This window comes from Helianthus annuus, chromosome 17 (genome assembly GCF_002127325.2).
Source record: "Helianthus annuus cultivar XRQ/B chromosome 17, HanXRQr2.0-SUNRISE, whole genome shotgun sequence".
Lineage (NCBI taxonomy): Eukaryota > Viridiplantae > Streptophyta > Magnoliopsida > Asterales > Asteraceae > Helianthus > Helianthus annuus.
The window spans coordinates 140023637-140050680 of NC_035449.2; the positions used below are offsets into that span (position 1 = coordinate 140023637).

Consider the following 27044-nt stretch of genomic DNA (forward strand, 5'->3'; position numbering starts at 1 on the left):
GTAACCTTGAAGACAGGGTGATCCTCCCCAGCTTTTCGCTTAAACAAATAGCGATGGGATCCGAAAGTGGTAAGATCATACATCTCAGCCAGCTCCGCCATACCGAGGTCAATCCCCTCTTGTTCAATGATCCTCTCAAGGGTATATAACACCCTCCAGATCATGGGCATGGCTTGGATATAGCAGATGCCGGTGAGAGAGAAGAAGGATTGAGTGAACTGTGGGAAAGGATACGAATATCCTATCAAGAACGGAGTAACAGGAAAAGCTACCCAAGTATCAGAAATAAAATCACTCAAAGCAGTGGGAGTAAAAGACTTGAAGATAGTGTTCGCCGGAAAACGATGACGGATTTTGTCAACCTGAGGATCGGTAAAACAGCACCTCTCGGTGGGAGAATCATTGATGATCCCTTGACCCTTCAAGGGGCTGTTCTTCTTAGGATCCTTATGCGGGGAGTTCCGGAGCAACATCTTTGCAGAATGATGGAAAGAGATAGAAAAACAGAGTAAGAGAAGGAAGAAAGAGGAAAAGAGATACCTGATTGATCTTCGGACGAGAATATAAAGGGAGTCTCTCTTGAATTTAAATGCAAATTGATCCTATCTCTAACTCCTATTTATAATGATGATTTGCAGGGCTGTCACTTCTGTGACGTAAGGTTTGCAACGGCTAGTCCGTCTCCAACGGCTAGTTATCCGTTAACTTGTTGCGGATAAGATCAAACAAAATACAACTCGTTTATTTACAATATTACTCCTTATATTTTGGGGGCAATTGTTAGGGCTGGATTTTTATGACTTATGATCCTTACATGTGATCCTAACCAGTGATCCTTGATTCTTTGGCAGATAGTGATCCTCAGAAGAGTTCCAGGATCAGGATCACGGACCGTCCTAGGGATCCTCATACTAACAGTTGTTCTCCTTGGATTTAATGTTATCTTGCAGGAATTTCGAGTAGGATCCGCTCTTAGCAACATAAACAAGGAACTCGTCACGACAACTTTGGCATATGCATAATCAAAGATGGACGTTGTGGACGATATGGAAACTCAGCATAATTTAAGGGCGATAATTTAGGCTAGATTTACTTCTATTCCTAAAGGGGTAACGAGCTAATAGTTAGGTTATTTACCTAAAATACGACCACTCACACTTGTATAAATAGCACTCTTCCACATTCGGAAGACACAACACATTTCTCACACGCTTTGACACACGATACTATAGTGATCCTTGTACTTAGCTCGTTACCATCCGAAGTTGTAAAAATATTGTTTGTTATATTGAAGCTTGGTGATCGGTAGTTGCCATCACCCGAGGTTTTTTATGCCGGAGATCATTCATTGATCAAGGGCTTTTTCCTCGTATAAATCCTTGTGTCACTTGCGTATTTTACATTTAAGTGATCCTTCACTTTGTTCATCATACCAAGCATCATTCCCCGTTTACATAAAGTTTGGTTGCATTATCCTTGTGTGATTTTTGACCAAAACAATACCTGCTCGTAGTAATCTTTCTACCTCTTCCTGGATAATGGCATTTCTTTCTGGTGCAAACTTCCTCCTTTTTTGATGGATTGGTTTAACTGACCTGTCAATGCCAAGTTTATGAGTGATAATATCCTTAGATATACCTGTCATATCCTCATGTTTCCATGCAAAGGTAGATTTTCTTCTTTTGAGGAAGGATACTATGTCTTCTTTCATTTTATCAAGGATCCCTGATCCGATGTAGATTTTGGATTCAGGAACATCAGGATCCAAGAGGATTTCGTCCACATCCTGCTCTCTTGCTTCCAAGACACCCCTTGGAGGATACTTTAATTGCTATTGCTCCCTTGGTTTCAAGGCTGGTTTCATGGATGAGGTGTAACAATCCTTAGCCTCTTGTTGATCACTATCGATCTTGATTATTCCCCATGGGCTAGGGAGCTTCACACATTGATGGTAGGTGGATGGGACTGCCTTCATATCGTGTATCCAGGGCCTGCCAAGGATAACATTACAACAAGACAAACAGTCAATAACACAAAATTTCTGATAATTATGTAATCCTTCCACGTAAATTGGGAGTTTGATGTCCCCCAGGGTTTTCTTAGTTTCGCCACTAAATCCTACAAGCACGGAGGATCTTGGTGTGATATCTGATTCAGGGATACCCATTTTCTTCAGAACATCAAGCTGGATATTGTTTACTGGGCTTCCTCCGTCAATAAGGATCCTGCGAACAAAGTGGTTAGAAATAAAGAGAGTAATAACTAAACTATCATGATGAGGATCCTGGATGTCAACTCGATCATCCTCATCAAAGGTTATCACTTTTCCTTCCGAGACACTTGATGTTCGTATAAGTCTTTCTCCGTTATCCATTTTAGCTTCCTTTAGCTGCTGAGAAGGATGTACCACAGATGTCTGATCCTCCTGAAATAAAGTTGATCACTTGTGCATTTGCCGGAGGGGCTGGAGCTTTTTCAGGGATCCTTTCAGGATCCTGTGTCCTTTGCTTTTTTCTTCCCAACAACTCTTTTAGATGCCCCTTGCTTAGCAGATATCCAATTTCCTTTCTTAATGCGATGCATTCTTCGGTTAAATGCCCAAAATCCTCGTGGTATGCACACCACTTTGATTTGTCTTTAGTTCCGGCTGGTTTGTCATTTTTTCTGGGCCATCTGGCCTTTTCTCCTAGATTCTGCATTGCAAGGATTAGTTCATGGTTATCAACGGAAAAACAATATTTAGAAATCGGAGTATAATCTTCATCATCCTCTTCTTGGTCAACAACATGCACATTCTGGTTGTCAGTTCTGTTATAGGATTTGAATTTGTTGCTTTTGAAAGAGGATCCTTGTTTTTCTTGTTTCGAGGATCCTACTTGTCTCTCCTGGATCCTCTTGTCATCCTCTAGTCGGATGAACCTGAGTGCCCGAGTTCTTACTTCGTCTAGGTTCCTGCATGGTGTCATAACAAGATCATCATAGAACAATGAATCCTTAAGCAATCCCATCTTGAAGGCCTCAACAGCTGTGGCCACATCCAAGTTAGGAATATCCAAGGATTCTTTACTAAATTTGGTTATATAATCCCTTAACGATTCATTATGACCCTGAGTTATCCTATATAAATCACTAGTCAATCTTTCAAATTTTCTACTACAAGAAAATTGATTATTAAATAAGTTTACTAAATTAGCAAACGAAGTGATAGAGTAAGGGGGAAGACTTAGCAGCCACTTAAGAGCTGATCCAGTAAGAGTGGATCCAAATCCCTTGCACAGGCATGCTTCCTTTAACTTTTCTGGAATTGGATTGATCTCCGTCCTCTCCCTGTATTGTGCTATGTGTTCCTCAAGATCCGTTGTACCATCATACAACTTCATAGTAGGGATATGGAATCTTTTGGGTATCTCAGCATCACAAATTGGTGGTGCAAAACGAGATACCTTATGGCTTCCGTCTGCAATCTCCGGGATTGGTTTGACTACCCCTGGAACACTTGATATCATATCCTTCAGTTTTTGCAGTTCTCTAGCCATAGCATGGTTGATACCTGTATCCTGCATGAATCCATGGTTAGTGGTAAGAGAATTATTAAAAGTGTTACCTCCCATTGGGTTCAAGTTAGGAACATTGGATGTGAATCCATATTGCTGGGATTCTGGGATGATGGAGGGACCAGTGGAAGCAATGGTCTGCATCGGAATAAAATCTCCTTGATGGACATCGGGACTTCCTGTTTGCAAATTCTTCAAGGATCCTAGTATCCGAAGGGATCCCTGAACATGGGATGATCCTGGAACGAAGGAGGATCCTTGAACCTGGGATGATCCTGGAACGAAGGAGGATCCTTGAACCTGGGATGATCCTGGAACGAAGGAGGATCCTGAGTTCATGAAGGGTCCCATATGCTGAGTATAGGATCCTGCCGGTTGGAAATATAATCCTGATGCCTGAGTCACTGCTGCTGGGCCGAAATGCACTCCTCTTAATCCACTCATATGTTGAATGTCTGGGGCCTCTGATGGCTGAGAAGTAATCATCGGGGTATCGAAATTCAAGGATTTGGGCATTAGTGGGGAATGATCCTCTGCCGTTTTCTTTTGCCTTTTGAGATCTCCGATTTCCTTGAGGATCCTGTCATTAGTTTCATCCTGCTGCTGCATACGATCCCTCATCTGCAAAATCAAAGTAAATATATCACTAGTACCGGGAGCAGAAGAAGTTAGAGCAGAAGATGAAGGTTTAGAGAAGGTAGGAGTTGGTCTCTTCTCAGTATTTTTCTGAGATCCAGCTGGTGGTGGAGGCAAAGGTGGAATGCCATTAGATGAATTGACTGCAGACATCGTTGTGGAAGTATTCTTCAACGATGAAGCCATGCAACACTTCCGGAATGATCACCAACAGAAAAATTTTCTTACGAATGAAGCACCAATTGCCCCACGGTGGGCGCCAAACTGTTTTGGTCAAAAATCACACAAGGATAATGCAACCAAATTCTTTGTAAACGGGGAATGATGCTTGGTTTGATGAACAAAGATAAGGATCACTATAATGAAAATTGCACAAGTGACACAAGGATTTATACGAGGAAAAAGCCCTTGATCAATGAATGATCTCCGGTATAAAAAACCTCGGGTGATGGAAACCACCGATCACCAAACTTCAATATAACAAACAATGTTTACAACTTCGGATGGTAACGAGCTAGGTACAAGGATCACTATAGTATCGTATGCTAAAGCGTGTGAGAAATGTGTTGTGTCTTCCGAATGTTCAAGAGTGCCATTTATACAAGTGTGTGTGGTTCTATTTTAGGCAAATCACCTAACTACTAGCTCGTTATCCCTTTAGAAATAGAAGTAAATTTAGCCTAAATAATCGCCCTTGAATTGTGCTGAGTTTCCATATTCTTCATAACGTCCATCTTTGATTATGCATGTGCGAGATTAGCGTGACAGATTCCTTGTTTACGTTGCTAAGACCAGATCCAACTCGTAATTCCTGCAAGATAACATTAAGTCCAAAGAGAACAGTAGTTAGTATGAGGATCCTTAGGATGATCCGTGATCCTGATCCTGGAGCTCCTCTAAGGATCACTATCTGCCAAAGAAGCAAGGATCACTTGATAGGATCACATGTAAGGATCATAGGTCATAAAAATCCAGCCCTAACAGTGATGATGATACGGCTGTTGTTGTAGCAAAGTTGCATTGAAGAGTGATTGTGTTGGAAGAAGATGCTGCCCTGAAAGAAGCTCAGATCTCATCTTTGCAAGCTCAAAAATCAAGCAAAGATCTGAGGATCGAGCAACAATGCTGATGTCTGTTGAAAGTTAAGCAGGAAAAGAAGTTCAAGATCATAATCAAGAATCGGTTGTTTGCTGATCCAGCTCCATTGCTTGGTAGCCCTCCTAACGGATTCAGCAACTAATCCAGTAAACCTAGGGGGAGATTGTTAGGCCCTATAGGTTTATGGATTAGTAGATTAATTGGTTAATGGACCAAGGCTTCTAGAATGTGAGGTATTAGAGTGGGCTTTAGGGAAATGGGCCTAGGGTTTAGGGGGAAACCCTCCCTATAAATAGTTGATGGAAATTAGGGGCTAAGGTTGGTTCATTTGGTTTTGAATCTTGTATTAGACAATTAGAGATTGTATGCAAGTTTAAGCCTTTGAATATTCAAATCTTCATCTTCGTGTTCTTGATTTCTTGATCATCATCAAGTTTGGATTCCGCTCATCCTTGGTGATTGTTTGATATCGTTGTTTGATCCGGATTTTCGGGACTTACAATTATTTCACCAAAGTTCCCTAGTGGACATAATAATTCATTATAGTCCTTTCAAGGACGTATTATTTCATATAGTCCCTTCATGGACATATTATTCCAATAAAAACCCTTGTGGTTATGATATTTATTATAGTCATTAATAAGTCCCATTGAGGACGTACCTTTCGACATAAAGTCCCTACGAGGACAATTGTTTATTAACGTCCTTTCATGGATGTTAGGGATAGATTTTCTATACCTAAGGATAACTGATCCTCATATGTGGCCAGGATCACGGATCCTCAATTCTGTTTGAATTAAGGATCCTTAGAAGAATTGCAGGATCAGGATCCAGGATCCTTATTGTTATCCTTACATTAACGGTTGCATTCGCTATGTTTAAGTTTGTTTTGCAGGAGTATACATGTTGGACTTTGTCTTGCTGATATTCTTGGAGAATATGCTCTCAAGATTCCGCACGTGCATAGCTTGGTGACCGTTTTGGAAGTCGTGGGTGGCTTCCACATTTAGCGGGTAGTTAGCTATGTAGTTTATTTCTATTTTTTTAAAGGGGATAACAAAGCTTGAATTAGAACTAGTTAGCTAACACACACTCTCGCAAGCTTTCGGCAATATATTGGCGATTTCATACACTTTTGCACTCTTGTGATCCTTGTAACAAGCTTGTTATCATCCCGAGTTGTAACAATCATTTGTTTAATTATAGTTGGTGATCGGTAGTTTCCATCACCCGAGGTTTTTTATGTCGGAGATCAACTCTTGATCAAGGGCGTTTTCCTCGTATAAATCCTTGTATCACTTGTTCATTTTTTACTTACAAGTTGTTCATACAATTGTTCATTGATTCAAGCATCACACCTCACAACAAAAGATTTGGTTGCATTATCCTAGCTTGATTTTTGACCAAAACAGTTTGGCGCCCACCGTGGGGCAATTGGTGCTTCATTCCTATAAATTTTTGTCACTTTGATCATTTCAGTTCATTACATCCAAGCAGATGGCTTCTTCAGCAAAGAGCACTTCAAGTTCCATGTCGGCAATCACTTCTTCACAGGGCGTTCCACCTTTGCCTCCACCACCTTTTGGATCTCAGAAGAATGCTGAGAATGCTGCGAAGAGACAGAGCCCCATTTTCGCAAAACCACCATCTTCTTCTATTTCTTCTAATCCTACTAACAATGATCTTTTTACTTTGATTTTGCAGATGAGGGATCACATACAAGAGCAGGATAAAACCAACGAAAGGATCCTCCGGGAGACTGGTGACATCAAGAAACAGAAGAAGTCAGTGGAGGATCACTCTCCATTGATACCCAGGTCGCTGAATTTCGACACACCGGTAGGGATGGCAATCAAACCTGAACCCGCTGGGTAAGCCCGAAACCCGACACATTTGGGACGGGTTTAGGGTCAGTAATCGGGTTTGGGACGGGTTTGGGAATAGATTTTCTTTTTTTCACGGGTTTGGGACGGGTTTGGGGGGTTTGGGATTTACTGATATACCTGTTTACCCGACCCAATTACCCGATAAAGTGTACCCGTTTACCCGATTGTATACCCGATATAATTTCTTTTATATTATTAAATATGTATATATATGATACATCCATTTTTTACACATATAGGTATTCTATTCCGTATACATTGTAGTTATTTGATATATATTTTTATAATGACAATACAAAATGTAACCGGTTAGTAGTTACCCGATAAATACCCAATGGGTTTTGAGATGACTATACCCAACGAGTAATCTTTTTAAATTAACGGGTTTACCCGAAACCCGCGGGTATACCGGATACCCGATGGGTATTTACCCGCTAGAAACCCGACGAGTTTTGGGACGGGTTTGGGACAAGCTTATCTAACCGGGTTTGGGTTTGGGATTACCTAAACCCGTCCCAAACCCGACCCATTGCCATCCCTACACACTGGTTATAACCTCCTAGCATTCTACAGCTCCGGATGTCCAGTACCACGGTGGATTAGTAAGGAATGCGTTCTGAATCATCGGCAATGACTCAGGCTCTAGGATCCTACTTTCAACCTTCAGGATCCTCTATTCAGCATCAAGGATCCTTCTTTCAGCATCAGGGATCCTTCACCAGTTCAGGAGGATACATGGGGACACATCCAGTTCAAGGATCCTCTCAGATTCAAGGATCCTCTCAGGTTCTAGGATCCTCTCAGGTTCAAGGATCCTCTCAGGTTCAAGGATCCTCCTTTCAGCCTGAAGGATCCTCAACACAGGTTTTCGGATCCATGGATTATCCTTCAAGACCCCCATCTACAGCACACCAAGGATCCAACATCTTTTAGGATCAAGGATTCTTAAGGAGTGTACAACCTGGAAGTTCCGATGTTCATCAAGGAGACTTCATATCAATGCAGACCATTGCTTCTTCTGGTCCCTCAATTATACCAGAATCCCGCCAATATGGATTCACATCCGGAATTCCAAACTTGAATCCTCCAGGAGGTAACACTTTAAATAATTCTTATACTGCTAACCATGGCTTCATGCAGGATACATGTATCAACTAGGCTATGGCTAGAGAACTATAGAAACTGAAGGATATGATATCCAGTGTATCAGGAGTGGTTAAACCCATTCCTGAAATCCCATATGGAAGCCACAAGATATCCCATTTTGCTCCACCTCTTTGTGATACAGAAATCCCAAAAAGGTTCCAGATACCAACCATGAAGCTATATGATGGTTCAACGGATCCAGAAGAGCATGTGGCTCAATACAGAGAAAGGATGGAGATCAATCCAATTCCTGAGAGGTTAAAAGAAGCATGTCTATGCAAGGGTTTCGGATCCACACTCACAGGATCAGCTCTTAAATGACTGCTAAGTCTTCAGATGTGCAAATTATGGTCTAATAAAAACTAACCTAATCTAGACACCCTAGTTTTAAATTTATAAACTAAGACTATCTAAATGCTAGACCACTGACAGGCAAGTGTACCTATCGTACGTAGTAAAGCCTAATGAAGTCTGAGTATCGAACCCACGAGACACTAGCGACGCTAAACTAGACTCTGACTCAACTAATACTTAACTGGTTTTAATTTGTGTTTTGGATTTATATTAACTACTAAAATTAAATAAGAGAGCAAATACGAAAGCAAAACAAACAGAGAACAAATTTAGGTGAATTCAGATGACGGAAAAGTTGCTACCTAGGCAAGATGCATGTCAATTCACTCACAGTTTCTCAGAATGGAATAACTAAGTTTTGGCTACCGGGATCTTAAGGTTCACTAAACAAGACCTAAACTGGCTGGCAGATCATTCTCCAAACAGGTCGCAATCTAGGGTCAAGAAAAATGTATAAACTCACCGGTTAATGTCAGATTACCTCTCGGTCTCTCTAACTAAGTTATGGTACCCTAAATCTAGATTACCTCTCGGTCTCACTAGAAATGGTACATCCGGGAAGTGTAAGGGATGTACGGGGTGGTGACTCTAATTAGGTTCTAACACGGTTTGCTAAAAATCACAAAAAAAAACCTAGGGTAATTCACTCTCGTGCAATTAACACCTAACCCGTCTAATGATTAAGACAACCCGACATCTAATCTCCTCTCGGTCTCAAAGATGGTAGAATATTTAATTACCAAATAGTTTATTAATTTGTTCCTAGGGTTTACTACGTCTAGCAACCACAAGATTTAATTGAAAACACAAAGTTAACGAAATCACCTAACCCTAGCTTCAATTAATACGCAATTAATTTTAACCAAGAAAAGGTGGAACAAATATAAACCATTAATTATTAAATACGCATAAACATTAGAACCCAAATTAGAACACTTTTACCATAACACTGAGCCAAAACATTAATTAACCAACCAAGAAACCGTAAATAAAACTAACAATTATCCATAGCCTAGGTAGCACAAAGAAATTTAGCAAAGCATGGTCAAGAACGAATCATAAATAAAATCCAAGCAAACGGGTTCAGAAAACATTGTCATGAGATTCAAGTTTAATAAAAAACCAAATTAATAAACAAAAGTTCTCTAACCAAAAGCAATAGACTTTATGATAATGGTCTTCAACTCAAAGGCTTCATTCACAATAATATTGCTCCAAATCGTCCCTGGTGTTTTGGTCAAAAATTACCGAAGCAATTAAGTGATCAAATTAGTTTTGTGAGTTAGTGTGCTAGTAATACTTTGTGAAAAAATATGTTGGTTTGTTAGTTTGCAAAAACAGTTTCAGAATATAGCTCAGGATACCCAGCAATATCAATAATCAAACAATGAGCAAAAATGTAAAGGTTGACACGAGATATACGAGGAAAACCCTTGATCAATCTAGATCTCCGCATAAAACCTCGGGAGCTGACAATCGCAGCTGCCTTGTTCTTCTTATTGCTTAAACCTCAGGATACAGTGCAGGATATTGATCAGATCACTAGGTGTTACAATGTCTGTTGTGAAGGTGAAAGTTGCGAGAAAGAAAAGTGTGAGAGCAGTCAGTGTTTGTGTTGTGTCCTATTCGATCTGATCTATCCATCTATTTATAGCTAATAAACGAAAACAAAATCTCCTACAAATGGGGGATGCCTTCGAATATTCCTTGGTAGCCGTTGGAGACCAGGTAAAGCGGGTTCAACGTTCCTCTTCGAACAACCTAGACCGAGTCTTCCGGGAAAAAGGTCTTCATGAACGTTGCAAGCTTGGACTCGCGTTCCTGCATATAATTCGTTAGTGATCCTCAGGATACCATTCAGGATGTTACCAATATCCTGAATCAGCATCCCGGGCATGAACAGGTATCAGATAATTAAGATATAACTTAGGATATTATCCAGAATATGGGCTCAGAATTTCACCCATAACAATTGTCCCCAAAAATGTTACCGTTAGGTATCTTGACGCTAACGGTTACATTTTTCACGAGTAACGAGGTAATTAAGTGATAAGACTCTGATGGGACTGGTTGTAACCACGCAGCCTACATTTACTCATTTCACCCCTATAACTTCTCATCCTCATCATCATTTAACCTTCACCGAAGAGAAAAAAGGTAAATATCTCTCTCTCACTTCCATCTTTTTCCTCCATATTGTTCAATATTCCGGTGATCATATGGCAAGACAGACAAGATCTAGCTCCGGCGACTCTGCTCCCACGTTCATCCACCAGAATATTCTCCAACATCTGGAGAAGGAAATATGCTCTTTTGACAGTGCCCACTTGTCGGCCCTCAAAACCTCCGGCACCTTCCCGAAAGGGACAGTGTTCCGGCCATTTGATCGGGAAATCCGATCAGATATGGTTTCCGACGAGTGGTTGTGTTTCAACGCTTTTCCTTTTACCCTAGGGCTGCAATTTCCTTTTTCGGACTTTATCACCGAGTTTTTCAACACTACCAAAATCTGTTCTAGTCAGACAATGCCAATGCTTTGGCAAGTCTTGTCTGTTCTTGATCAAATCAAGAATAATCATATCCCTGACCTTTCCATTCATGACCTCCCCTTAGCCTACCGGCTTAGATGCCATGGTTCTTGTCGATTTTTTTTATTCCACTTCGAGCGATCCACTGATACTCCGAGCCACCAGGAACGAAGAGGAGTGGAAATCAAAGTTTTTCTTTGTAAAAAGAGATTCAATCCCTGGTGGAGCGGATTATCCGGTGAAATGGTTGAAAAAGGGTAGGACTTAGGGTTGTAGGATGATCCTGCTTTATATCTTGTATTGACTTTTTTGTTTCCTTGTACACAGCTGACTTCAGGAAACTTGCACCCCCCCCCCTTAGCCAACTCACAAAAAAGAATCGACGCCATTAGACTTCTCCCAGAAGCCGAAAGAAGTTTCAACCCGTCTCCAGGATCTCCAAGTCCACTTTCCAGTGCAAACATGTCTCGTAAGGATCCTGCACGATATCCTGCATACATGTCTTTATTTGAAGTGTTTAGGAAAGAGTTTTACTCCCTGTGTGCAGATTCCAGCAAAGTTCCAATATTCCTTGATCTTGACGAACTTGACAGCTATCCTACTCCACCCGTTGTCAAGAAAGAGGCTCCTGCCGCCACCAGCTCAAAACCGCTTCCGGCCCAAAAGCCCATTACAAGGGCTCGTGCTTCTACCGCAAAAAAGAGAAAGGGCTCCGAAGTTAGCGTCCCAGGCCCCGAAGGGTTTTCTTATGACGAACTCAGCTTTACTGATTCCTTGGAGCCGATGACATCCTTCCTTAACAAGGTAATATTCTGGTACTATATCTTGCATAATTGTCACACCCCAACCACGTAAAACAACAAATCGTGGTGGAAACGTCGGGGAGTGTTGTAACAGAATTATTGTTTCAAACCATGGATACGAAGAGTTTCATTTCATTAATATTAAACATTGTCTTATAGTTAAACAAGCAAATCAAACATAGTCTATCATTATTATTAAATCACTAAGGCCTTGTCCAGTCCTAAGTGAGCATGCTTCCTACTCGCATTCAACATTAAGCAACTTCACCTGAAACATATGTAAAAACAAAGTCAGCAAAGAAATGCTGGCGAGTACATAGGTTTTGCGTGAGTGTCAGGTTCATGGCTCGTTTGCATGTCGAAATAACTCGTACAACTTCGTTAATCGACATTAGAAAACCTTGTTTTTGTAAAATGTTTGTGTCGTAAAATGAATAACCAAATCAAACAGATTGGTTATAATTTATAAACCTCGATGCCATGAATCTTACCTCAAAACATTTGTTTTTTGTACACCAAATCGTAAATCGTTCTCGTGATAAAACTCGTATGGTTTATATAGTTTTGTAAACATCGTTGTGTGACATCGTTCAACTCGTACTTGTTATAGATCATCGTTCATTTGTTTAAATCGTTCAAATCGTTCTAATCATTCTCGTTTTAATTGTGAAAACTACTTTTGGTCGTCTCGTTAATAACATTCAAACCTTTGTGACTCGTTCATCGTTCCACTTGTTCTCGTATTAACAAACCACCAAAGGGTAAGTTAACAATCATCAGATTCGGTCGTTACCCACCTAACCCACACATAACCATGGGTCCGGTCTGATAACGGGATTTGTCGGATCCTATGGTACCATAAGCTAATACTGGTCGGTTTGGCCGAAATTAATGAATGTCATTTGTTATGTAATTACAACCAACAAGCTCGTTCACATTATCGAAATCGTTGTTACTTTAATATAAACCATCTTACTCGTTGTGAAACCATTGTTAAAACATCGAAATCGTTTTGATACATATGAATCACCCCAAAACAATTGAAAACAGTAAAATAGGGGAACTATGTACTCACCTTCAGGTGCGTTTTTAAATGTTAACACAATCCCTCAATTGTTTATCCGCCCTAAATTAAATAAGAATGATTTTTAATAATCAAAAACCACACCTTGGCATGCAAAGTACTACTTATGTCATTTCTGTTTTAATATATATGAAACTGGACTGTTTTCGGACATTTAAATAAAATGGTTAACTTATTCCATAAATTCCCAAATTTTTACAAAACGTCTTACACAAACCAAATATTATTGTGTAAAAATATCGGGGTCTAGTTTATTACCATAATTTTATAAAAATTCATGTTCCCGGACTGAAGTCAGATTTGTTACTTTCTGATCGCAGTCTACGGAATAATTCACTAAAAATTAATCGTAAGTCCGATTGACGTAATTCCAGTTGGAGGATCACGACGACAACAGTGACCATCTACAATATAAGTTTCATGATCTAACCCTACACAGAATTCAGGTTATGACTGAAAACAGGACGCATATTTTCAGCAGCAAAAATGCAGCTCTAGCTGCTGTTACGAAAAGACACTTTAAAAATAGTAAACGGAGTCCAAAAATTATGATTCCGGTGTCATTAGAACCGTATCTTATAATAACACATTATAGACTTAAGAAAATCAAGTTTTTGTTAAGTTACGATGCGGTTACAGCCAGTTAAAGGCGGCTGGAAATGCAAATCAGCAAGCTGTTTTGTAGTATAAATGTCATTAAAAGTACTCTTACGACTACCATTCATTCTAGTAATGATTTATTTCGTAACATAAGTTGTTTACAGCAGATTGTCACTTATACATCACAGATTTATCATGCATTATCATATTTCTCCATCATTCTAACACTACTTTATCATGTGTTGGTTAATGTTCAAGACTTTGATTAAGTTTCTTTAGAGTTCCTATCTTTTTGATCTTTATCATCATTAACCACTTAAATAACAAGTAAAATACAAGGATCTAAGTGCTTACCACTAGCACCAGGCTAGGAGAGTTCGAGTGTAGAAAAGTGGTGGATAAAAGAAAACGAGAGTGGTCCTTCGACTTCCGAACAAACCAAGCTTCGTTGTTGGACCTCTTGCACCTTAGAGTATATGAAAAACGGCTTGAAGGGAACTTGATGGTGGGTGTATGAGGGTGGATTGTTGCTGCCGAAAATGGGGAAGGAGGGAGAGAAGAGATGAAATTTTTGTGTGGTGATTTGTGAAGTGAAGTGGTGACCTTGAGTTATATTTATAAACCAAACAATCTTCTTATCCACTAGATCATGTGTCTTCTAGATACATGACACATAAGATTAAAATAATCACAAGTTGGATGGTGTGTTCCCTAGGGGGAACCCGATCGGTTCAATGGGGGGGAGGTTTTAGTTGGAATCTAACTAGATAGTTTAGTGATTGTTATGTCTAGTTAGGAATTTAAACTAGTTACTAGTGTGTTATGTATTATAGCGGGTGTTAGGGTATTCGGGGACCCTAACTGGCTCAGAAATAATAAAATAATGTGTGTGGTAAAATTTTAGTGTCCCGGGTAATGTTCGGTTGTCCGGTTAAACACCGTTCCGTTAAAGTGTTTAATTATGTACCGGGTATTTTATTTAGCGTTCAAATCCCGATTTATGGCGTTCTAATTTATATTTTTTTTATTATTCTATAAAAATAAACTCGCCATAATACCGCAGAAACACGCGGTACGCACTTAAACTTGAAAATAATGTTTTTAAGCGTTTTAATTTATTTTTCAACACGAACCTGATTAAAATAAGATTTTAATCATAATAGAATATTTGTGGGATTTAAAATAACGTTTTTAAGCGTTTTAATTCTTTCTCAACATCAACCACAAGATTATCTTCTTCAGGTTCATCTATTAACAATGTTTGAGAAGCTTTCTTTTGTTTCTTCTTAGGTTGCGAAGAAGATCCTTCACTTTCTCGAACAATAGGAGTTGCCATTCTACGTCTTCTTCCAGTTTCTTTCACATACCACTCATTCTTAGTAGTTTTGAAATCTTTAATGTGACAACTGTGTTCTGTAAGCGTCGTATAATGTAAAACAATGTGAATTATCAATAAAACAATGTGCTTTGGTGTTATTATGTGTGTATTTATGTTTGATGATTTTACAATTTGATTCGACTCCGATTTCAAGCTTTAAATCGCTTTCTAGAGAGTTATATGCAAAACTTGTGCATAAACGCAATCAGTTTAACGCAACGTACACTCCGGAACTATGACGTAAGCTTAACATACCTTAAATATCCTTTACATAACTTAGAAATAAGTTCCAAAGGATTCTGTATGGCAAAAACATGTTCATTTGAACTAAAGGACTATTTACGACAAAACTGCGAAACTAACGCTGGTGACCGCCCGGATAATATTTAAATCCCAAAAATATTCTGTTATGATTTAAAACTTTATTTTTATCAGGTCCGTGTTGAAAAATGAATTAAAACGCCTAAAAACGCTAATTTTTCAAGTTTAAGCGCGTACCGCGTGTTTCTGCGCGACACAGTGCTTCTACTGCAAAACGCAGACAACGCAACCAGTCTTGGCAACTGAAATTTTATTCCAACAATATTTTGGTAGGTTTATTTTTGTAGAGTAATAAAAATAATTTAGAATGCCATAAATCGGGATTTAAACGCTAGATAAAATACCCGGTATCTAGTTAAACACCCGTTTTAGCCTACATATGGCATATTTATATAAAAATTTACACATGGACCCCCTCCCCCACCTAATTTTCGGTTTTAGCAATGTGGCCCCCACCAAATTTTTGCAAGATTAGGGAAATATTCCTTTTTACTCTCATTGGCCAAGTGTGGTGCATGTAATCATTCCATGTTCCCCATATCTTCCATATAATCCTCCAACTTCCAAGAACCATCATCACTCCCCTCTCCCTCTCTCCTCAAAATCGTCCCCCATCTCTCTCTCTCTCTCTCTACCTTCAAATCTTCAAGACTTGTTCTTCATTCAAAGCTTTGAAGGTGATCCATGGAGGTTGCAAGTTGAAGGGCATTCAAAGGAGCTTTGTTCTAGTCTTGTTCATCATCTTTCTCACCATCATCTTCACTAGAATTTCTACCCTAGCTTTGTGCTAGTAGTAAGTCTTACACCTTGCTTCATTTTGTTCTTAGTCAAGATATGTAGTATGATGAAATTTGCAAGAACACTAAAAAGTTTAAACAAGAAATATGAACAAGAAACGTGCTGATTTACATTTCCAGCCAACTTCAACAGGCTGTAACTGGATCATTTTAAGTCGAAAAGTGGATTTTCTAAAGCCTAAAATGAGTATTTTGGAATAAGCAAACAAATGGCACTGGAATCATAATTTTTCGAGATCGTTTACTATTTTTAAAGGGTTATTTTTGGACAGCAGCTCAAGCTGCATTTTTATGGCAGAAAAAGTGTGACATTTTCGGAGTCACAACTTAAGACCTGAATAAAATCAACTCATGAAATTTTTACAGTAGATGGACACCGTTGTCAGGACGACCCTCCAACTGGAATTTCGTCAAACGGACTTACGGTTGATTTTTAGTGAATATTTCCGTAAACTGCGATCAGAAGGTAACAAATCTGATTGCAGTCGAGAAAATGATTTTTTATAAAATATGGGTAACGAATTGGACTTTGATATTTTTACACAATAAATTTTGGAACATATGTCATATTCTGTAAAAATTTGGTGATTTTTAGAAAAGGCTAACTATTTTATAAAAATCCTCGAAAACAGTCCGGTTTCGAGTTATAAAGCTGAAATGAAGTATGCAACGTTTTGTTTGTCGATATGTCGGTTTGGTGATTGAAAATGAAATATTGGTTTTATATAAAAGAAAATGATATGCTATTAAAGCATGGACACCTCTATTTACAGAGGATACTCTGCCGAAATTTTCCGAAAATCCAACACTTAGTAAATATATTCTAGACAAAAGTTTACTAGAGCATTGAATGAACAAATATCCCAACATGTCATATGATTAAGTTAAAACATTAACTATTTTAACAAATAATTACCACACGGAACAATATAAGAAACGTGACCCAAAATACTAAACTCTAAGCCAAGGCACGACCCGCTCGTCTAATAGACATTAGTACGTTGTAGGTTGTCGTGTAGCGGACAGGGTTTGAGATTCGATTCAAGACGCACTACTGTGAGTACATAGACCCCTCTCTTACTGTTTTCCAATATTTTGGGGTGAAACACATGTGCCTACTTGTTACTTTCATGCTTTCCTATTTTCATGTCATATACTTGCTATATTCATTAGTACACTTATAGTACATGATTTACATTATATTGTTTTGCTATGTATGTTTACTTAGCATACTTAGTACATTGTTTTCATATAACATGCTTACATTTGGTATAACATTTGGTTTGTGCAAACGGGACTTATATACGTTCATTAACATTAGCTACGCCGCTCGGTAGTAAGTAATGGTACCATAGGACTTGACAAATCCCGTTCCTGACATCCTAGGTTTGTTTGGGTGTAAGGAATGACCGAATCCGAAAACATTTCTTTTGATAACCTTGACTTAGGGTTATCCGTCTGTCTCAAGGCTTGAATGTATGCGTTTAACTTACCACATAAGTGTTAGTATCAATTAAACATGCATTTACTTTGCAAAACATAACTTTTTGATATATTCAAAATACTTTGTTTTGTACATTTTTACATTTGGTTTATGTGACTACACTTTGCTTACCATACATAACATTTGTTGACTACTTTTGGACTTGTACATTTTACACAACAACATATTTTAAGACTTTGGTTTACAAAGTAGTCTGTTTTATACAAACTCATACTACTTTGTTATCCACTTAACCATATATTATTCTTTCATTTATACACACCTTCTGATCTTATCGCTTTTCAAATAATTTACGAAACAAAACAATTTACGAGGTTCATGACAAAATTTTATTAAACATTTTCTTAAAACTTAAGTCATGAATCCTATTTTCATAAAACCTATGTATCTCACAGGCATTTTTATGCTGACGTACCTATTTTCACATGTGTTTTCAGGAGCTGTTGCTTAGGATGTTCGTGACACACTAGGGCGGACCTATGCCTTAGAGACTAAAATAAAGATGGAACCAGTTTAATTATGTGATGAACACTTTGTTTCAGTTAATTTAAGACTATGTAACCTTTGCTTGATGAATAAAACATAACTTTTAATTACCATGGTTGTGAAACAATAATTCTGTTACAACACTCCCCGACGTTTCCGCCACGATTTGTTGTTTTACGTGGTCGGGGTGTGACAGAAGAGTTGGTATCAGAGCCAATGGTTATAGGGAATTAGGTTATTAGTAATGCTTTGACCTAGACTATAACCTTTCTAGGACCCCAACACAAGTTGTCTTGTGTTTAGATTTTAAAACATGCACTTCACCTATCCTTAGGTGATTACCAAAAACAATACATAATGGAAGGCACGAAGCCAAAATTGATCATTAATCTCTTAAACCCTCCAAGTCTTCAAAATCTCGTCAAAGTTTTGGGTTCTAAATAGTGTGAACACGTGCAAACTGGAAGAGTGAATGCCTGTACCCTGAGTTTTCTGTCTAAGGCTAGAGTGTTCGTACAAATCCACATAATCGGACCAGTCACTCTTACCTGGGAACTCTTGGGGTGAGTGTTCACTTATAGGCGAGCATGTCTTCGCGAAGCATTATTTTTGACCCATTTACTTTGATTAGCCAATGTGTGTCGTTTGTCTGCTTTGTGATACGGACGAATGACCACCATCTTTGCTCTTGTTGATTTCTGTTTCATCTCATTCTTTTCATCTAACCTTCTCACCCGTCTCCTCTCATGTTTCCTCTTTTTAGAATGCCTCCTCGACGCGAAAATCCGCTACCAAATGCCGAACTGGCGGAAATCATCGCACAGCAGATGGCTGCTGCGTTCCCAAATCTTATTGCTCAGTTGAACCAAGCTAACAACAACAACGCTCCATGCAATTTCAAGAGTTTTAACTCGGCTAAACCGCTCAAGTTTAGTGGTTCTGAGGGAGCAACTGGGCTTCTTCAATGGTTCGAGAGCATTGAGAATACTTTTCGTCACGTTCAGTGTCCTGATAATCGCAAAGTCGAGTTTGCTTCCAGTGTGTTTCAGAAGAGGGCGCTTACATGGTGGAACGGGGTTATGAGAGACCGTGGTGCAGAAGTTGCTCTAGCACAAACATGGGCTGAACTTAGGACTCTTATGATGAGGGAATTTTGTCCTCGTCATGAACTGCGAGCCTTGGAAAGGGAGTTTGATGACTTGAAACAGGATAGTGGCGAGCATCGGGCATATACTGATAGGTATGAGGAGCTGAGTTTGTTGTGCCCAACAATGGTTACCCCACTCGATAAGGCTATCGAAAGATACATCGATGGTCTACCTGACTCAGTGCAAGACATCGTTACTGGTAGTAACCCTACCACAGTCCGCCAGGCGATCGAGTTAGCAGCGACATTGACTGAGTCGCAGATTCGGAAGGGTAAGTTGCACAGGAAGGGGGAGAAAGGTAAGAAGCAGGCGTCTGACAAAGAGGATAACAAGAAGGGTAAGGATTCTGGTTCCTCGAAGGGTTCTAGGAAGCGAAAGGCTTCCCAAAACTACGCCGTTACCGCACAGGCCCAAGCTGCACCAAATCAGCCTACGCAACCACTTGCCAAGAAGCCTTATCTAGGCAATGCACCTTTGTGCAACAGGTGTAACGGTCATCATCAGCCACACCTCCAGTGTCGTCAATGTACCAACTGTGGAAGACCTGGTCATCTCGCTGCTGCATGCCGCATTCCTGTCAATCAGAATCGGGCAGCTCAAAACCCGGCTCAACAGGTTGCTCAGCCTCTTGCTCAGCAACAAGGTCAAGCTGCGCGACCTCACTACCCACCAGGTTCTTGTTATAACTGTGGGGATCTGACACACTACCGTAACCAATGTCCAAGATTGGTGAATGCGAATCCAGCTCAGGCTCAGGCTCGAGGTCGAGTCTTCAACATGAATGCACAAGAGGCGCAAGCGGACAATGAAGTGGTTAACGGTACGTTCTTTGTTAATAATCAACCCGCATCTGTTCTTTTTGATTCTGGTGCCGATAAGAGTTTTGTGTCGTTATCTTTTGAGCCATTGCTTCGCGTGTCTAGAACGAAACTAGGTAAGCCTTTGACAGTAGAAGTTGCGAGTGGTAATCCTGTTGTTCTTGATTCTGTTCTTCGCAATTGCCAATTGAACCTTAACGACCATCTTTTTCCTATTGACCTCACACCTATGCAACTTGGAAGCTTCGACATTATTGTGGGTATGGATTGGTTAGCCAAGCATCACGCGGAGGTAGTTTGTTTTGAGAAGATTGTTCGGGTGCCGCTTTCGTCAGGCGAGACCCTACAGGTTCGTGGTAAGAAACCTGCTAGTAGTCTCAAGCTCATGTCTTGTACTCAAGCTCGGAAGTATCTGCGAAAGAACTATGTGGCCTTCTTGGCACATGTTACAGCAGATAAAGGCAAAGGTAAGTCTATTCAAGATATCCCTGTTGTTCGGGATTATCAGGAGCTGTTTCCTGAAGAGTTGCCTGGTCTACCCCCAGCACGCCAAGTCGAGTTCCGTATCGATCTCGTACCTGGTGCAAATCCTATTGCCAGAGCTCCATATCGTCTTGCACCGTCTGAGATGCAAGAGCTATCTAAGCAGCTTCAGGAGCTTTCTGACAAAGGTTTCATCCGTCCTAGCTTTTCACCTTGGGGCGCTCCCGTTCTTTTTGTCAAGAAGAAGGATGGATCCTTCAGAATGTGTATCGATTATCGTGAGCTGAATAAGCTTACTATCAAGAATCGATATCCCCTACCTCGCATTGATGATCTCTTTGACCAGTTACAGGGTGCTTCTTATTTTTCGAAGATCGATCTTCGTTCTGGGTATCATCAACTTCGTGTGCATGAAGAGGATATTCCCAAGACTGCTTTCCGCACTCGTTATGGGCATTATGAGTTCACAGTAATGCCGTTCGGTTTGACCAATGCTCCTGCTGTTTTCATGGACTTGATGAATAGGGTTTGCAAGCCTTATTTGGATAAGTTCATCATCGTTTTTATTGATGACATCTTGATATACTCTAAGACGCAAGCTGATCATGAGCAACATCTTCGTCTTACTCTCGAACTCCTAAAGAAAGAGCAACTTTTTGCCAAATTCTCCAAGTGCGAATTTTGGCTTAAGGAAGTTCAATTTTTGGGGCATATTGTCAACGAACAAGGTATTCATGTAGATCCCTCCAAGATCAGTGCGATTAAGGATTGGGATACACCTACTACCCCTACTGAGGTTCGTTCTTTTCTTGGTCTCGCGGGTTATTACCGCCGCTTCATAGAGAATTTCTCAAAGATTGCAGTCCCTTTAACTGCTCTAACTCAGAAGAATCAGCCCTTTGAATGGGGTTCTAAACAAGAAGAAGCGTTTCAGACCTTGAAGCAGAAGCTTTGTGACGCGCCTATTCTGACTTTGCCTGAGGGCAATGATGATTTCGTCGTTTATTGCGATGCATCTAAATTGGGTCTTGGCTGTGTTCTGATGCAAAGGAACAAAGTTATAGCCTACGCATCAAGACAATTGAAGGTGCATGAGAAGAACTACACCACTCATGATCTAGAGTTGGGTGCAGTTGTCTTCGCTCTTAAGATCTGGAGACACTATTTGTATGGTACAAAGTGTGTGGTTTTCACTGACCACAAAAGTCTTCAGCATATCTTCAATCAGAAAGAACTCAACATGAGGCAACGACGTTGGGTTGAGCTTCTAAACGACTATGACTGCGAGATTCGCTACCATCCTGGTAAGGCGAATGTCGTAGCCGATGCTTTGAGTCGTAAAGAACGTGTTAAGCTTCATTGTGTTCGTGTTCAATCTGATATTCAAGCTCGACCCGATATTCAAGCCCGCATCTCTCAGGCTCAACATGCTTGTGTTTCACAAGACTTGATGGGTAAGGAGTTACCCTATCACATTAAGCCTGATCTTGAACTGAAGGACGATGGATCGTATTATTTCATGGACCGTTTGTGGGTCCCAAGCCTAGATGATCTTCGCACTTTGCTCATGGATGAAGCTCATAAGTCTCGTTATTCTATTCATCCTGGCTCAGATAAGATGTATAAGGATCTTCGTACTCGGTATTGGTGGCCCGGTATGAAGAAAGACATTGCCTTATATGTTTCAAAATGCCTTACTTGTCTTAAGGTCAAAGCTGAACACCAACATCCTTCTGGTCTTTTAGAGCAACCAGAGATTCCAGTTTGGAAATGGGAAAACATCGCTATGGATCTCATTACTAAACTTCCGTGCACTAAGAAAGGTCATGATGCCATCTGGGTAATTGTGGATCGTCTTACTAAATCAGCGCATTTCTTGCCAATCCGTGAGGATTTTTCTGCTGAAAAGTTAGCTAAAATCTATGTGGATGAAATTGTATCTCGACATGGTGTTCCTTTGAACATTATTTCTGATAGGGATGCTCGCTTCTCTTCTCGATTTTGGAGAACCATGCAATCTGCCATGGGGACCCAACTCAATCTAAGCACAGCCTATCATCCACAAACAGATGACCAAACTGAAAGAACAATCCAGACTTTGGAGGATATGCTTAGAGCTAGTGTGATCGACTTTGGTGGTAGTTGGGATTCACATCTTCCATTGATTGAATTTTCCTACAACAACAGTTATCACTCCAGCATCAACATGGCTCCTTTCGAGGCTCTCTATGGTCGAAAATGTCGTTCACCAGTCTGCTGGAATGAGATAGGTGAAGCTCAACTTACTGGACCTGACCTCATTTTAGAGACAACTGATAAGGTTAAGAAAGTTCGTGATAACCTTCAGACAGCTCGAAGCCGTCAAAAGAGTTACGCGGACCAACGACGCAAGCCCTTGGAATTTCAAGTCGGTGATCGTGTATTACTTAAGGTCTCACCTTGGAAAGGTGTGATCAGATTTGGAAAGAAAGGAAAACTTGCACCTAGATATGTTGGACCATTCAAGATCGTGGAAAGAATCGGTAAGGTAGCCTACAGACTTGAGTTACCTCCTGAACTTGGAAACGTTCACCCAACCTTCCATGTGTCCAATCTCAAAAAGTGTTTAGCTGACGAGAACCTCCACATACCGCTTGACGAAATACGTGTTGATAAAACACTGCATTTTGTCGAGAAACCTGTGGAGATAGTGGACCGTACATTCAGGCAGTTGAAGAACAAACGGATTCATTTGGTCAAGGTTCGCTGGGAATCCAAACGTGGCCCTGAGTTTACTTGGGAACGTAAGGACCAGATGAAGGCGAAATATCCGCATTTGTTTTCACAAGTTTCCTCTAAATAAAATTTCGGGACGAAATTTCCTAAAGTAGGGGAGACTGTGACAACTGTGTTCTGTAAGCGTCGTATAATGTAAAACAATGTGAATTATCAATAAAACAATGTGCTTTGGTGTTATTATGTGTGTATTTATGTTTGATGATTTTACAATTTGATTCGACTCCGATTTCAAGCTTTAAATCGCTTTCTAGAGAGTTATATGCAAAACTTGTGCATAAACGCAATCAGTTTAACGCAACGTACACTCCGGAACTATGATGTAAGCTTAACATACCTTAAATATCCTTTACATAACTTAGAAATAAGTTCCAAAGGATTCTGTATGGCAAAAACATGTTCATTTGAACTAAAGGACTATTTACGACAAAACTGCGAAACTAACGCTGGTGACCGCCCGGATAATATTTAAATCCCAAAAATATTCTGTTATGATTTAAAACTTTATTTTTATCAGGTCCGTGTTGAAAAATGAATTAAAACGCCTAAAAACGCTAATTTTTCAAGTTTAAGCGCGTACCGCGTGTTTCTGCGCGACACAGTGCTTCTACTGCAAAACGCAGACAACGCAACCAGTCTTGGCAACTGAAATTTTATTCCAACAATATTTTGGTAGGTTTATTTTTGTAGAGTAATAAAAATAATTTAGAACGCCATAAATCGGGATTTAAACGCTAGATAAAATACCCGGTATCTAGTTAAACACCCGTTTTAGCCTACATATGGCATATTTATATAAAAATTTACACATGGACCCCCTCCCCCACCTAATTTTCGGTTTTAGCAATGTGGCCCCCACCAAATTTTTGCAAGATTAGGGAAATATTCCTTTTTACTCTCATTGGCCAAGTGTGGTGCATGTAATCATTCCATGTTCCCCATATCTTCCATATAATCCTCCAACTTCCAAGAACCATCATCACTCCCCTCTCCCTCTCTCCTCAAAATCGTCCCCCATCTCTCTCTCTCTCTCTCTACCTTCAAATCTTCAAGACTTGTTCTTCATTCAAAGCTTTGAAGGTGATCCATGGAGGTTGCAAGTTGAAGGGCATTCAAAGGAGCTTTGTTCTAGTCTTGTTCATCATCTTTCTCACCATCATTTTCACTAGAATTTCTACCCTAGCTTTGTGCTAGTAGTAAGTCTTACACCTTGCTTCATTTTGTTCTTAGTCAAGATATGTAGTATGATGAAATTTGCAAGAACACTAAAAAGTTTAAACAAGAAATATGAACAAGAAACGTGCTGATTTACATTTCCAGCCAACTTCAACAGGCTGTAACTGGATCATTTTAAGTCGAAAAGTGGATTTTCTAAAGCCTAAAATGAGTATTTTGGAATAATCAAACAAATGGCACTGGAATCATAATTTTTCGAGATCGTTTACTATTTTTAAAGGGTTATTTTTGGACAGCAGCTCAAGCTGCATTTTTATGGCAGAAAAAGTGTGACATTTTCGGAGTCACAACTTAAGACCTGAATAAAATCAACTCATGAAATTTTTACAGTAGATGGACACCGTTGTCAGGACGACCCTCCAACTGGAATTTCGTCAAACGGACTTACGGTTGATTTTTAGTGAATATTTCCGTAAACTGCGATCAGAAGGTAACAAATCTGATTGCAGTCGAGAAAATGATTTTTTATAAAATATGGGTAACGAATTGGACTTTGATATTTTTACACAATAAATTTTGGAACATATGTCATATTCTGTAAAAATTTGGTGATTTTTAGAAAAGGCTAACTATTTTATAAAAATCCTCGAAAACAGTCCGGTTTCGAGTTATAAAGCTGAAATGAAGTATGCAACGTTTTGTTTGTCGATATGTCGGTTTGGTGATTGAAAATGAAATATTGGTTTTATATAAAAGAAAATGATATGCTATTAAAGCATGGACACCTCTATTTACAGAGGATACTCTGCCGAAATTTTCCGAAAATCCAACACTTAGTAAATATATTCTAGACAAAAGTTTACTAGAGCATTGAATGAACAAATATCCCAACATGTCATATGATTAAGTTAAAACATTAACTATTTTAACAAATAATTACCACACGGAACAATATAAGAAACGTGACCCAAAATACTAAACTCTAAGCCAAGGCACGACCCGCTCGTCTAATAGACATTAGTACGTTGTAGGTTGTCGTGTAGCGGACAGGGTTTGAGATTCGATTCAAGACGCACTACTGTGAGTACATAGACCCCTCTCTTACTGTTTTCCAATATTTTGGGGTGAAACACATGTGCCTACTTGTTACTTTCATGCTTTCCTATTTTCATGTCATATACTTGCTATATTCATTAGTACACTTATAGTACATGATTTACATTATATTGTTTTGCTATGTATGTTTACTTAGCATACTTAGTACATTGTTTTCATATAACATGCTTACATTTGGTATAACATTTGGTTTGTGCAAACGGGACTTATATACGTTCATTAACATTAGCTACGCCGCTCGGTAGTAAGTAATGGTACCATAGGACTTGACAAATCCCGTTCCTGACATCCTAACAAATCCCGTTCCTGACATCCTAGGTTTGTTTGGGTGTAAGGAATGACCGAATCCGAAAACATTTCTTTTGATAACCTTGACTTAGGGTTATCCGTCTGTCTCAAGGCTTGAATGTATGCGTTTAACTTACCACATAAGTGTTAGTATCAATTAAACATGCATTTACTTTGCAAAACATAACTTTTTGATATATTCAAAATACTTTGTTTTGTACATTTTTACATTTGGTTTATGTGACTACACTTTGCTTACCATACATAACATTTGTTGACTACTTTTGGACTTGTACATTTTACACAACAACATATTTTAAGACTTTGGTTTACAAAGTAGTCTGTTTTATACAAACTCATACTACTTTGTTATCCACTTAACCATATATTATTCTTTCATTTATACACACCTTCTGATCTTATCGCTTTTCAAATAATTTACGAAACAAAACAATTTACAAGGTTCATGACAAAATTTTATTAAACATTTTCTTAAAACTTAAGTCATGAATCCTATTTTCATAAAACCTATGTATCTCACAGGCATTTTTATGCTGACGTACCTATTTTCACATGTGTTTTCAGGAGCTGTTGCTTAGGATGTTCGTGACACACTAGGGCGGACCTATGCCTTAGAGACTAAAATAAAGATGGAACCAGTTTAATTATGTGATGAACACTTTGTTTCAGTTAATTTAAGACTATGTAACCTTTGCTTGATGAATAAAACATAACTTTTAATTACCATGGTTGTGAAACAATAATTCTGTTACAACACTCCCCGACGTTTCCGCCACGATTTGTTGTTTTACGTGGTCGGGGTGTGACATTTAAGAATTTTCAGCTCGTCAGCATATCTTGCTTCTTTCATTTCCACTTCATTTCTCCAGTTCTGATGATTAACTGGATCTGGATCAACATATTTAACATCTTTAATAAAACCGAAAGGCTCGACAACAAGTGTTGGCTCTGGGTGATTCGGATGATATTTCACAAGCTGCTTCAGTGTATTATTGGTCATGTGAGCTTGCACCAACAAATCATCTTTAATATCTCGATCAATCT

The 27044-nt window shown here is 39.4% G+C and overlaps 1 protein-coding gene and 1 long non-coding RNA gene across 3 annotated transcripts; both read left to right on the forward strand.

Moving 5' to 3' along the window:
* Positions 1 to 16133: 16133 nt before the first annotated feature.
* Positions 16134 to 18313, forward strand: LOC110871296. Of its 2 annotated transcripts, none has more exons than XR_004885827.1 (2): positions 16134 to 16181; positions 18127 to 18313. It is a non-coding gene; the product is annotated as an uncharacterized LOC110871296 (long non-coding RNA). The 2 variants fall into 2 exon arrangements; XR_002553627.2 differs by lacking the exon at positions 16134 to 16181 and adding an exon at positions 16929 to 17241.
* Positions 18314 to 19262: 949 nt separating this feature from the next.
* On the forward strand, positions 19263 to 26751 carry LOC110871297. Its single transcript, XM_035986538.1, has 2 exons — positions 19263 to 20143; positions 26565 to 26751. The coding sequence occupies exons 1-2, from the start codon at positions 19315 to 19317 to the stop codon at positions 26576 to 26578; spliced, it is 843 nt and encodes a 280-aa protein (XP_035842431.1). The 5' UTR covers positions 19263 to 19314; the 3' UTR covers positions 26579 to 26751.
* Positions 26752 to 27044: the final 293 nt, after the last annotated feature.